The sequence below is a fragment of the Clinocottus analis genome, unplaced genomic scaffold (assembly GCF_023055335.1).
Source record: "Clinocottus analis isolate CAN_PGR_092001 unplaced genomic scaffold, fCliAna1.0.p SCAF_8, whole genome shotgun sequence".
NCBI classification, from domain to species: Eukaryota; Metazoa; Chordata; class Actinopteri; order Perciformes; family Cottidae; genus Clinocottus; species Clinocottus analis.
This window is the reverse complement of record NW_027176240.1, coordinates 21214496-21227692: the sequence shown is the minus strand read 5'-3', so window position 1 is coordinate 21227692 and position 13197 is coordinate 21214496. Positions and strand designations below refer to the sequence as shown.

The window sequence follows — 13197 nt, the reverse complement described above, 5'->3', positions numbered from 1 at the left end:
CATCAGACATAGATCCAGACGGCATCTTTCTGTCAGATGACACACACTCATCGGACATTGTGTGTGTGTGTGTGTGTGTGTGTGTGCTCCACAGATGGGTCAAGATGCTACACGGCGTTCTGGAGACACAGGAAGTCGGTGTTATCGCCACATTCCTCAGCCGGCATGTGGGCGGGGCCTTTTTTTTTTTCAGTAAACACTGGAGTATGCATTGTGCTTTTTTACAAGGTTACACATTCCTCAGCTGCTGACAGACAACGACGAGATGTGACGCAACTGCTCTTCATAGCACTGAAGGACTGAGGAGACTCGACAACAACACACACACACACACACACACACACACACACACGTTTGTGTCAATAGACAGCTGCTTTATTTCAAAACTGTACAATAAAAAAATGAAAGAAAAAGTGAAGAACTCATATTGACATACACGGTATGTGTAAAAGCTCCGCCCACACGGCGCTCAGCGCGGCGTGGGGGCGGAGCTTGGAGGCCTCCATCAGAAGCTGGCCACGAGGTTCCTGCCCGCCTGGTTGTCTTTGACGGGAGACATGGGCTCTGCTTTCTTACACGCAGCCATCTTCTGGGCACCTCTGGAAAACACAAAGTGCGTGTTTAGAGCCGCCGTGATGTCACCGCGACGGGTTGTTCACGCGGATTTGCATATCTGAGCGGGAGTTACTGTCCTACTGTGACGACGTTGTCATTACCGGCAGCGAGAGATAACGGGCTGGATAGTGTGTGTGTGTGTGTGTGTGTGTGTCTAATCTCGGCATCGTGTTTTGGGTGCTGGTTTCTTGCTGCGTGCTCACAGACGTCCTGCTGCAGCCATGAGAGCAGACTACACAAACGCTTGTGTGTGTCGAATGTTTAACTAGAGCTCATTATATTATGGTTCTTTCAGAATAAAAGCATAAAAGATTCAGTTTTGTGAGCTGGAAATCTTTGGGAACGATGCTCGTTTGTTCCTAGCGAGCTCGTCCTGCAGCGTCGCCTCTCATCCTGCTACAGAAAGCTGCACAATGTGCAGGAGGGCCTCTCTTCCTCTGAAGACCATCGACTTCCTGTTGACCGCCAGCTCATGAAATGTGTTGTGAGAAGACTTCATACGTGTGAAGAGCATTGCTCGATTACAACGTCGCAGCTTGAATCAAGTGTTTGAATGCTGGTTGTTATCTAGCTCACTGTCATTGTTGCGTTTGGCTGACTGTTGATGGAACTAACACCACACACACACACACACACACACATGCATGCACACACATGCACACACACACACTGAGGTCTCAGTTTGTGTTGGCGACTTAAAAAAAAGGAAAAAACAAAACGCTACGACCAACGAATTCTCACATTTTCAGGTTTCAGTAAATATCAGTGACGTTCCTCACTGCACATGAATGCTTCTATGTGTCACGTACACACACACACACACACACACACACACACACACACACACACACACACACACACACACACACACACACACACACACACACACACACACACACACACACACACACCCACACACACCCACACACACACACACACACACAGTAAAGTATTTAGTAGTTTTTGTCAGATGGTGTGACTGATTAATGTCTCTACTCTTCCTTCGTAATATCTTACTAAACAACAACCGGGCCACGACGTCATCGCCCGGTGCGCCCACCTGACGATGACGTCGTGGCCCGGTGCGCCCACCTGACGATGACGTCGTGTTCCAGTGCGCCCACCTGACGATGACGTCGTGGTCCAGTGCGCCCACCTGACGATGACGTGGTCGCCTGGTGCGCCCACCTGACAGGGGTGGTGGTTGCAGACACACACACACAGCTCTGTGAAACGTTATTGTGTTGATTCGTTGTGGTTTGTTCTCGTGTCACACTTCAGCAGCGTGGGTAGAAAGCTGCGTCCGTCTTTCACTGATCAATGCGGATGATAAAGTGATCAATGCAGATGTAGAGAGGGTGACTCAGCGGACATCCGCATTGATGACTTAACGACATGACTTCACGTCTTTCGGATGCCTCTGCCGCTCTGAAGCGTCTCTGGTATGCAGCAGATGCAGAGACAAGCCTTCAGATTCTCAGGACAACACAAAGCGATGACAACATGAAAACATTCTCCTGTTTCTCGTTTACTTTGTGAAGCTGAAGTTCTTCCAGAGGCTGCTGATGGTGGCCTGGACTCCGGGGTTGTTTTCGCTATTGGAGGAAGAGCTTTTGGTCCTCCTCAGCCCGCTGGCTCTGGCCGGGCCCAGCGCTCGCCGCGGCGCCGCCGGCGCCCGGCCGCTGGACCTCGGCCTCGACAGACCTGAACCCTGGAGGGAGGACGACCGACGTTACACACAGCGGAGACACACTTTATCACCTCAAAACTCTGGATTCATAGAGGAGGAGATGAGAAAATGACGTCGCAGAGAGAGAGAGTTCAGCTTTTATGCTAAGCTAGGCTAACCACATTCTGCCTCCAGTACTGTACTTAACACGCAGTCATGAGATTGACGTGTGCTCTCCTGAAGATGATAAAAATCACCTTTAAAAACTACTTTACAAGATAAACAAAGCATAGACACAACTTCAGTAGCTGTAAGCTAAAGGACCGTACCGCAGAGGCATTGAACACAACTGAACCAGACAAACACAACAACAGCAGAACACAAACACAGATATAAAATACACAAACAAAACTAAACAACTGCATAAAAGATCATAAAAGACATCAATACAAATGTGTTTTAAGAAGTAATTGAAGTTATGAGATGATGTCTCAGGACACCTGATGCGACACAACGCGGCTCGACAATCGCAGCCCCGTGTTGGGAAAATCCTCCTGCTCCCATTTTAAGTCCCAGCATGCCCCATTCAGACAATCTTTTGGCATTAAATATGTAATATTTTTCCATTTTTGAACAGAATGACACAGTTTTTTGACTGAAACTCCTTCCAAACAGACTGAGACTTTGTTTTATTGTGATTTTTGTAGCAGATTCTGATTCTTTAGGTCCTAATCTTTCCATAAAGGTGTCTTATTGACGCTCCAGGAGGCTTTTTTGGGGAATCTGGCTCATATCATGCTGGATGTTCATAGTTATGATCAAAATATCTTTTAAAAGTGATTTTTTTTTTTTGCAGATATACATTTTTTTCCCAAGACTTTGCTGAACAAAAACATACAATAAACACAAGTATTGGAATTAATCTGGGGTTCCTACGACGACTCAAACAGGGAAAAGAGGTCTGGAGAGAAAACTGGTTCTGCAGTTTTCAGCGGTGTTAAAGACGCGCAGACAGGAGGCTGCAGCGACACGGCGGTGGAAGCTCTGCAGGTGATGTCAGTCTATTAACGACCTCATCACAAACCCACCTGTGACCTCAGGGCGCCGGGTTTCTGATCCGCTTCTGTCGAGCGTGACGGACTCTGCTGCGGCTCACACTCCTGGCTTGAGTTAATCTCCTGAAAAGGAAGTGAAAGAAAGACGAGTCAGACCACGGAGCTGCTGACGATGATGATGATGATGATGATGCATGTCTGGAGGCTGAGCCAACCACAAGGGATGTAAATCATGTGTAGCGGCGGTGGAGATGTGGATGAACGCACGGTTGCGGCGTCCTCCTGGCAGGAGGCGGGGCAGCTGGAGGTGAGGACTTCCTCCTGCTGGCAGGAAGTGAGGCCAGGCTGGGAGAAGTAGGCGCTGTCCTGGGAGGGAGGCGAGTCCTGGAGGGGATGCGTGGGCGAGGCGTCTCCTCCAGGGGCATTGTGGGTCTTTGTGGACGAGGACACGCCCTCCTTCCTGTACTGGAACTGCCGCAGGGCGCAAAGGGCGGGGGAGGACTTCGGTTGTTCGGTCGCGGAGGAGCCGCTCGACCACCGGAAGAGGCCGGCGCCCCGGCTGGCTGCACCCGGGGGCGTGGTGCCGGGGGACGGCGGCGGGCTGGGCGTGTCCACGGACGGGACGTCGGGCTCGTCGCTGTCCCGGGTCTGGGCGGGACCGCCGGCTCCGGGCTCTTCATCATCCTGACTGGAGCTACTGAAGAACCTGCACGTGTGGACGACAGGAAGTGAGACGCGTGGCAACGCGTGCGTCTCCATCAGTGACGCGGTGGCGTTCCTGTGACATCACCTGCTGCGTGTGGCCCGGCCGTCCTCCTCCTCCTCCTCCTCCTGGTTCCTCCTCTGCAGCAGCGTGGAGAAGCGGTTGCGCGGCGGCCGCGGCGACCCGGTGAGCGCCGGCTCGTCTGGACGGCGGTCCGGTCTGGAGCGCTTGAGCCCGCAGGACGAGTACAGCTCGAGCACTTCCTGGTCCGACACGCCGGAGTCTGAGGGAGAAGACGCGCGTCATCATGAGCGCTCATCAGGAGCAGAACAGGTGAGGTCATGAGAGGAGGACTGGCTTCATGACGCGTATTTGTTAAATACATTTGACATTTTTACTTTAATCTGTGATCCGTCTTCACTCTGGTAGGAAACTCCACAGGTCAAACCGATCGCTGCAGCGGCCAATCAAATCACTGAAGAACAAGGAGGGGGCGTGTCGGCCACTGAAAGCTCGCTCTCATGCGTCCTCGCCCATAGCTCCTCAGAGACCCATCCTCTCTCCTCAGAGATCCATCCTCTCTCCTCAAAGACGCATCCTCCCTCCTCACCGACCCCTCCTCCCTCCTCACAGACCCCTCCTCCCTCCTCAGAGATCCATCCTCTCTCCTCAGAGACCCTTCCTCCCTCCTCAGATCCCCCCTCACAGATCCCTTCTTCCTCCCCAGAGACCCCTCCTCTCTCCTCAGAGATCCCTCCTCACTCCTCAGAGACCCCTCCTCTCTCCTCAGAGACCCCTCCTCTCTCCTCAGAGATCCCTCCTCACTCCTTAGAGACTCCTCCTTTCTCCTCAGATCGCTCCTCCCTCCTCAGATCGCTCCTCCCTCCTCAGAGCAGAACTAAGAGCTTTGTGTCGTCTGTCAGTATCAACTTCCAGTTCAAGTGAGGAAATAAAGAATAGGAGACTTTGGACGTCTCCTTCGTGACAAAGTGCACATAACACTGTTGCCACTAACTCTCCCAGACGGGCGACCTGCTTGTTGAGCACTTTAACCTCAGCACCCTGCATGCACAGACTTCTACATACAGAGATCCTGGCTTCATAGTTAGATGTCCTTAAATTAACAGAAACCCTTTCATCTCCTGTCCAGACCTCGTCCTCAAAGTGTAACTTTCAGCCTGAACGCTGCGTGTCGGCGCTCACCTTCTCGCGGTCGCTTCACCTGCAGCTCTCTGGAGGCCCGCCTGAGGCCGGCCAGGCCCACGAGCCTCTCCTTCCCCCTGGTGGAGGCAGGAGGCCTCTCTGGGGAGGCGGCAGGCCGGGGCGCGGCACCGGCGGCCGGCTTCACGCCGCCGGTCCAGATACTGGGCCCAGTGGGGGCCGGGGAGGCGCTCCAGCTGCCACTGCGGGGCTTTGGAAGCTGGAACAAAGAGTTTCCTAAATTCAGGGTTCATACACATTCTGACCAACATGACTTTAAACCAACTTTAAATGACTTTAAACCAACTTTTCATGACTTTAAACCAACTTCACATGACTTTAAACCAAACGTACATGACTTTAAACCAACTTTACATGACTTTAAACCAACTTCACATGACTTTAAACCAAACGTACATGACTTTAAACCAACTTTACATGACTTTAAACCAACTTCACATGACTTTAAACCAAATTCACATGACTTTAAACCAAGTTTCCATGACTTTAAACCACATTTTCATGACTTTAAACCCAATTTCCATGAGCAAACATTGTGTGAAATGTGTGTGTAGACAGTAAAAAGTGATAAAATGTAGTATTTAAACTAACAATGAGGATTCAAAGCATACAGTAAACCTTAAATGACTCAAATGAATGAGAGACAATAGTTTGATTAAAAGAATAAACATTGATATCGATGCCTGTATGTATGCTGCTGATATTTTGAGCCTCTTTCTTTTAAAAGCAGATTCATTATTTAAACTAAATGAACGTCATGAACACATGAATATAACACATTCACAGGACTTTTACACAACTTTTGGACTTTTCCAGGCCTGGAAACAAGCATTTAAAGCTCCATGACCGTCAGAACCCTGCAGGTGAACCCTAAGTGACCTGATCATGAACAACGTGCGGTGGTGTGATACCTGTGCAGCGGCTCTGTCGGGGCTGAAGTCGTCGATCCGCTCCATGGTGTTGATGTCCAGGTTTCCCAAAGCCATCTGCAGGCCTTTGTCGTCTCCTAGGTTACTGGATCGTCGTCAAGGATGCAGCTCGTTGCCTTGAGAGGAAGTCAGAAGCTCCCTTTCCCCAAATAAAACCACAGAGGACCGACTCCTCTCCGCGTCCACAGACTGAGAGGATACAGGCCGGCGTAGCCGAGGGCGGCCGGGTCGACGTGCTGCGGGTACGGGTTGAGAGGCACCACCTTCCTCCTGACGGGGTCGAACACCAGCTGGTACAGGAAGGTGTTGTCGGCTCGGGTGAAGCCCTCCAGGTACTGCTCCGGGACCAGCAGGTTCATCTTCAGGTACTGGCCCATCTTCCTGATCACCTGACCGGGAGGCGAGGGAGGAAGGATTCACTTAATCATGTTCACAGAACCAGAGGACCAGGGGCTGCGCTCAGAGGAGGGAGGGGGGGCGAGTAAGTGTGTGTGAGAGAGAGAGAGAGTGTGTGTATGTATATATGTGTGTGAGTGAGTATGTGCATGTAAGTGCATATGTGTGTGAATGTGTGTATACGTGTAAGTGTGTGTAATGTGTGTGAGTGAGTATGTGTGTGTGTGTATGTGCGTGAGAGTGAATGTTTATGTGAGTGTGTGTGTGAGTGAATATGTGTGAAAGTAAGTGTGTGAGAGTGTGTGTGTGTTGGGAGTATTTGTGTGTGTGTGAGTGCATATGTGTGTGGGTGTGTGTGCATGTGAGTGTGTGTGTGTGTATGTGCGTGAGAGTTTATGTGTGTGTGTGAGTGTATGTGTGTGAGTGGGTATGTGTACATGCGAGTGTGTATGTGTGTGTGCAAGTGAGTGGGAGAGTGAGAGTGTGTGTGTGTGTGTGTGAGAGAGTGTAACAAAGTCCCATCCTGTGTATTCTTGTAGTAAAACCTGCAATGCGTCTTTCCAGGAGACTAAATACTACCTGAATGCTCCACCAGCTGTTCCAGGTACAGTGTGTACTCAAATACTCAACGCGAGTACATGTTCCAGGTACTTGTGTGTGTTTGTTTTCATGCATTCGTCTGAACCAATGAAGAGTTTTGCATGAAATGTTTTGTTATTCCAGATTTGCTGCACTTCTTCTCAGAGTATTTTCACCATCTTTACTGGTGAAACCACTTCTTTTTTCCCTACTACTTTGCATGAACGCATGAACGCATGAATGCATGAATGCATGACCGGCGTCCTGCTGTGGCCTCACCTTGAGGATGTCGGGGTCTCTGGCCAGACGCAGCAGCTTGCAGGCCTTGCCGAGGCCGATGCCGTGCAGCGAGGCCAGGTAGTCGCAGCCCGACAGGATGCACATGTGGCGGAACTTCTCCTCCGTGAAGACGTTGCCCAGAGAGCGGCAACGGCCCAGGTTGCTCTGGTCGATCTCCAGCCCGTTGCCCTGCTTGTCCATCTTCAGGATCACCTGCAGGAGAGAGAGACGAGCAGACTGGATGAAATCTCTGAGCGGCTTTAACTTCTACAAACAACTAACTTTCAGCAACTTGAGCTAAATAATGAATTCAGATTTGAATGTCACATGAATTTTTCCGGCTTTTTTTCAACATTTGTAACCTATTAACTCGTCCAGAGTGTGTGTTGCTCAGTGTGTGTGTGTGTGTGTGTGCGTGCTCTGGGTCTGGAGCCCGTACAGAGTGTGTGTTCCTCAGTGTGTGAGTGTGTGTGTGTGCGTGCTCTGGGTCTGGAGCCCGTACAGAGTGTGTGTTCCTCAGTGTGTGTGTGTGTGCTCTGGGTCTGGAGCCCGTACAGAGTGTGTGTGTGTGTGTGTGTGTGCGTGCTCTGGGTCTGGAGCCCGTACAGAGTGTGTGTTGCTCTGTGTGTGTGTGCGTGCTCTGGGTCTGGAGCCCGTACAGAGTGTGTGTTGCTCTGTGTGTGTGTGTGTGCTCTGGGTCTGGAGCCCGTACAGAGTGTGTGTGTGTGTGTGTGTGTGCGTGCTCTGGGTCTGGAGCCCGTACAGAGTGTGTGTTGCTCTGTGTGTGTGTGTGTGCTCTGGGTCTGGAGCCCGTACAGAGTGTGTGTTGCTCTGTGTGTGTGTGTGTGCTCTGGGTCTGGAGCCCGTACAGAGTGTGTGTTCCTCAGTGTGTGTGTGTGTGTGCTCTGGGTCTGGAGCCCGTACAGAGTGTGTGTTGCTCTGTGTGTGTGTGTGTGCTCTGGGTCTGGAGCCCGTACAGAGTGTGTGTTGCTCTGTGTGTGTGTGTGTGCTCTGGGTCTGGAGCCCGTACAGAGTGTGTGTTGCTCTGTGTGTGTGTGTGTGCTCTGGGTCTGGAGCCCGTACAGAGTGTGTGTTGCTCTGTGTGTGTGTGTGTGCTCTGGGTCTGGAGCCCGTACAGAGTGTGTGTTCCTCAGTGTGTGTGTGTGTGTGCTCTGGGTCTGGAGCCCGTACAGAGTGTGTGTTGCTCTGTGTGTGTGTGTGTGCTCTGGGTCTGGAGCCTGTACAGAGTGTGTGTTCCTCAGTGTGTGTGTGTGTGCTCTGGGTCTGGAGCCCGTACAGAGTGTGTGTTCCTCAGTGTGTGTGTGTGTGCTCTGGGTCTGGAGCCCGTACCGTCTTGCAGCCGAACGCCAGCAGGTCGGAGTCCTCCGTGATGACGGCCTGCGCCAAACCACTTTTACTGAGGAACGCCAGCTGGGCGTCGGCTTCATACGGAGCCACGACGCAGTCCACCGCCCTGGCCCTGGCAACCTGTACAACACACACACACACACAGACACACACATGTAGCAGTGCAACAACACAGACCACTGCTCTGGCAACCTGTACAACACACACACACAGACACACACACACACACATGTAGCAGTGCAACAACACAGACCACTGCTCTGGCAACCTGTACAACACACACACACAGACACACACACACACACACATGTAGCAGTGCAACAACACAGTCCACTGCTCTGGCAACCTGTACAACACACACACACACACACACACACACACACACACACACACACACACACACACACACACACACACACAAACACAAACAGCAATGCAACAACACAGTCCACTGCTCTGGCAACCTGGACAACACACACACACAGACACAGACACACACAGCAATGCAACAACACTACGGAAGCAGGCTCTGTGAGTGTGTATGTGTGTGTGTAAGTGAGTGTGTGTGTATGTGTGTGAGTGATGTGTCTGTGTGAGAGCGTGTGTGTATGAGTGAGTAAGTATGTGTGTGAGTGAGTGAGTGAGTGAGAGTGAGTGAGTGAGAGTGTGTGTGTGTGTGAGTGAGTGAGTGAGAGTACGTGTACGTGTGTGAGTGAGTATGTGAGTGAGTGAGTGTGTGACTATGTGTGTGTAAGTGAATATGTGTGTGAGTGAGAGAGTGAGTGAGTGAGTGTATGAGTAAGTGGTGAGTGAGTGAGTATGTGTGTGTGTATATGAGTGAGGGAGTGAGTGAGTATGTGAGTGTGTGTGTGTATGAGTGAGTGAGTATGTGAGTGTGTGTGTGTATGAGTGAGAGAGTATGTATGTGTGAGTGAGTGAGTGAGTGAGTCAGTGAGTGAGTATGTGAGTGAGTGAGAGAGTATGTATGTGTGAGTGAGTGAGTATGTGAGTGAGTGAGTGAGTCAGTGAGTGAGTGAGTGAGTGAGTGAGTCAGTGAGTGAGTGAGTCAGTAAGTGGTGAGTGAGTGAGTATGTGAGTGAGTGAGTCAGTAAGTGAGTGAGTGTGAGTGAGTGAGTGAGTGAGTGAGTGAGTATGTGTGTGTGAGTGAGTGAGTATGTGAGTGAGTGAGTGAGTGAGTGAGAGTGAGTGAGTGAGTGCTCACCTTGATGAGGTTGTGTGCCATGGCCGGCGTGACGTTAACGCAGCGGGTGAAACAGTCTCTGGCCTCCGACAGTTTGCCTTCACGCAGCAGCTGTCGGCCTTTCTGCAGGTTTCCTTCTCTGCGCCTGAAAGAAAAGCACACGGACGACAGCGAGTGATGGACGGATCTGTTGTCCGGCCTCACCTGTCGACAGGTGTGCACAGTCCTCTCTGCAGCTTCACACCTAACAATGTCGCCGCGTTGCTGTGTAGGAGTGCGGTGCTTCTGGTCGGCCGCGCTTCGGTATCAGGATGAGAAACGCCGCATGACAGCGTCATCACGTCTTTCAGGTGACTTCAGGTGTCGGTTATGGTTTCTTTCTTCATTTAACATCCATAAGAAGTTTGTTCCTGTGTGAGTGATCGGCTATATTGTTTTTTTTCCAGCTTTGGCTTCAGTTTTTATTAGTTTTCAAGCGGATGAGCTCAGCTGGTAGCTGCTCATCCGCTCCTACGTGAAGGAGTTAATCAACATTATTGATCTGTTGTCTCACTGAATCTTCTCTTCACATATCTGACGCTGGACAGCAGCCAACACGTATTTATTTTTCTCGATTAATCCCAGAGCACGTCCATCACTTCCCCAGAGTCCAGGACAAAGATATAAAAGAGAGAAAGGCAGCGAATCCTCAGCGGAGATGCAACAGGATATCGTTGAGCAGAACATTCGGATTAAAAGGGGGAAACATCTTCACTTAATAATCCGTCCATCAACTTGATTAAAACAGTTTCCAATGTACCAACCAATGAGATGTGTTCATTTTATCTTGCTGGTCTCAAAGTAACGTCTCCAGCTCCCAGAGGGGCGGAAACAAGACTGACAGCAGCTTATGAAGAGATCCACATGAGCTTTGTTTGACCTTCAAAATGCATGAATTCAAGTGTGTGAATATGTTTGTAATGTCACAGATTACAGATTGTGGCTGATTTGCCGTTAGCTCTGTCTAACTGGCCCAGTGTGTTCTCCATGCTGCACAGTACTGGGTAGTTTTTGTAATCAACGCTCTGGGGATCAGTTTAACATTCACAGTTTCGGTTTGAGAGAGGTGAGGTCGTAGACGTCGTCCATGAAGTGTACGTGTGGATCATCTATAACTATCACGCTCAATAAAAGTAGATACTCACTCTCTGCGAGTCCTCTCCACCTCTTTTTTTGAAGGCAGGTTGCGTCCATCAAACACCAGGATGGGTTTGACGCCGAAGGCCAACAGCATTTCCACAAATTTCATGCAGTACCACACATACCTGGGGTTGAATGAAACATCAAAATGCCGATATCAGTTCTGCACATGCAGATACATGGTTGTAAACATTGTATTTTTAGCTGCATTTGATCATGTAAGGATGAACAGTACTGGTCAGTCGGTTCTCCTTTGGCGAGCTTCTCTGCACAAGCGAAGGCTCCTTTGTGCAGCCAGCAGTATGTGTCCACCGCCACCGTCTGGCCTCTGTACTTCTTCACGTTGACGGGCTCTGCAGCGTCTTTGATGAACTGCAGCAGTCCAGAGATTCCCATTGTTTTTCCCGGCGGCCGAGCTGGAAAAGATTCAGGAGAATACGGATTAAAAACATGCTGCTTGTACTGTCAGTAAAGGAAAGGTCCATCCACAGCACCGCCTGCACGCAGGAGAACCATGGCCACACATGCTAAGCGAGCTGACGCTGGAGACTGGATGGTTTATTCATGCCTGCCATCTTGGCCCTCGTGTGACACTCAGATGAGGGACTTGAGGGTCTCATTTTATGGCTCCGTCTCTTTTGGATTATTTTAGGAGGGCAATTCATGCATTCATTATTGGACTGACACAGTGAGAGAGTGAGAGTCACTGAGGACCCGGGTCTCATTGAGGATCGAGGGTGTCATAAAGGACCCAGGGTGTCATTGAGGACCCGGGTCTCATTGAGGATTGAGGGTGTCATAAAGGACCCAGGGTGTCCTTGAGGACCCACGGTCTCATGAGGAGCCAGGTTGCCATTGAGGACCCGGCTCTCGTTGAGGGCCCAGAGTCTCATTGAAGACACGGCTCTCGTTGAGGACCTAGGGTGTCATTGAGTACCCGGGTGTCATTGAGGACCCGGGTGTCATTGAGGACCCGGGTGTCATTGATGACCCGGGTGTCATTAAGGACCCGGGTGTCATTGAGGACTCCGGGTGTCATTGAGTACCCCGGGTGTCATTGAGTACCCCGGGTTCATTGATTACCCTCGAGGACCCTGGTCCTCAATGACACCCTGTATGAAGCCTTTCATGCGGAGACAACAGGTCGAGTCCCGCCGTCAGGGTTAAAACCCTTTGTCCACCAAAACACAACAGAGGGATGAAGATAGCCACCATATACACAATACACTATAAAACGGAAATAACCGCCGATTTTAGCGCCAAACCTCAAGATAGCATACACGCCATGGCATTGTGTAATAGGGGCTGTACATGCCCCTATTACATTAACATTAAGTAACGCTCCTTCAACTGAAACAAGTGGACAGTTTCTCGGCTTCCTTGGCGCTAACTGTGACTGACAGACGCCAAAGATGACACACACCGACCTAAACAGCGCGCTAACGCGATAGAATGACGAAAGCCGAAGTAAAACTTACTTTTATCGACACATACAAGCAGCTTGACAGGGAAGGAGTTGGAGCGAGTTTGGTTTTAGCGGCAAAAGGAGGACTTCTGTATGAGCGGCTGCTATTGGTCGGATGGCCCGAGAGGGGCGGGTTTAAGGGCAGGAAGAGAGGAGCGCTCCATAACCTGACCGCGACATCCCGTTAACGGGTTTATATAGTTGGCGTTCTAACGACCTGTGCTTTGTTTTTTGTGCTTCAACTCCAACACTATGCTGTCTGGCAATCACCTGGTCTGAAAGATGTCACATGACATACTCCTGCTCGCTCACGTGCCACATGTACAGCTAGTCTCCCCGCGCCCGCATCTTGAAATGAGGCACGCCGGTGTTGATTTCGAGTTCTCTCGATCGTAAATTAATAGCGGAAGATGGCAGTGATGAGACAAAAAAAAGAAAAGAAAAGAAGAAGAAGAAGAAGAAGAAGAAGAAGAAGAAGAAGAAGAAGAAGAAGAAGAAGAAGAAGAAGAAGAAGAAGAAGAAGAAGAAGAAGAAGAAG

At 50.4% G+C, this 13197-nt stretch overlaps 1 protein-coding gene across 1 annotated transcript; it reads right to left on the bottom strand.

Annotated features, from left to right (window-relative positions):
• Window positions 1-353: 353 nt before the first annotated feature.
• Window positions 354-12782, bottom strand: exo1 (exonuclease 1). The gene is made up of 14 exons (XM_068568361.1): window positions 12673-12782; window positions 11430-11610; window positions 11200-11319; window positions 10037-10160; window positions 8797-8934; window positions 7447-7659; window positions 6394-6581; window positions 6175-6277; window positions 5246-5462; window positions 4130-4325; window positions 3607-4045; window positions 3373-3462; window positions 2148-2326; window positions 354-599 (listed from the first exon to the last, which is right to left on the bottom strand). Exons 2-14 carry the CDS (start codon window positions 11588-11590, stop codon window positions 506-508), a joined length of 2262 nt encoding a protein of 753 aa, XP_068424462.1. The 5' UTR covers window positions 11591-11610; window positions 12673-12782; the 3' UTR covers window positions 354-505.
• Between the last annotated feature and the right edge of the window lie 415 nt (window positions 12783-13197).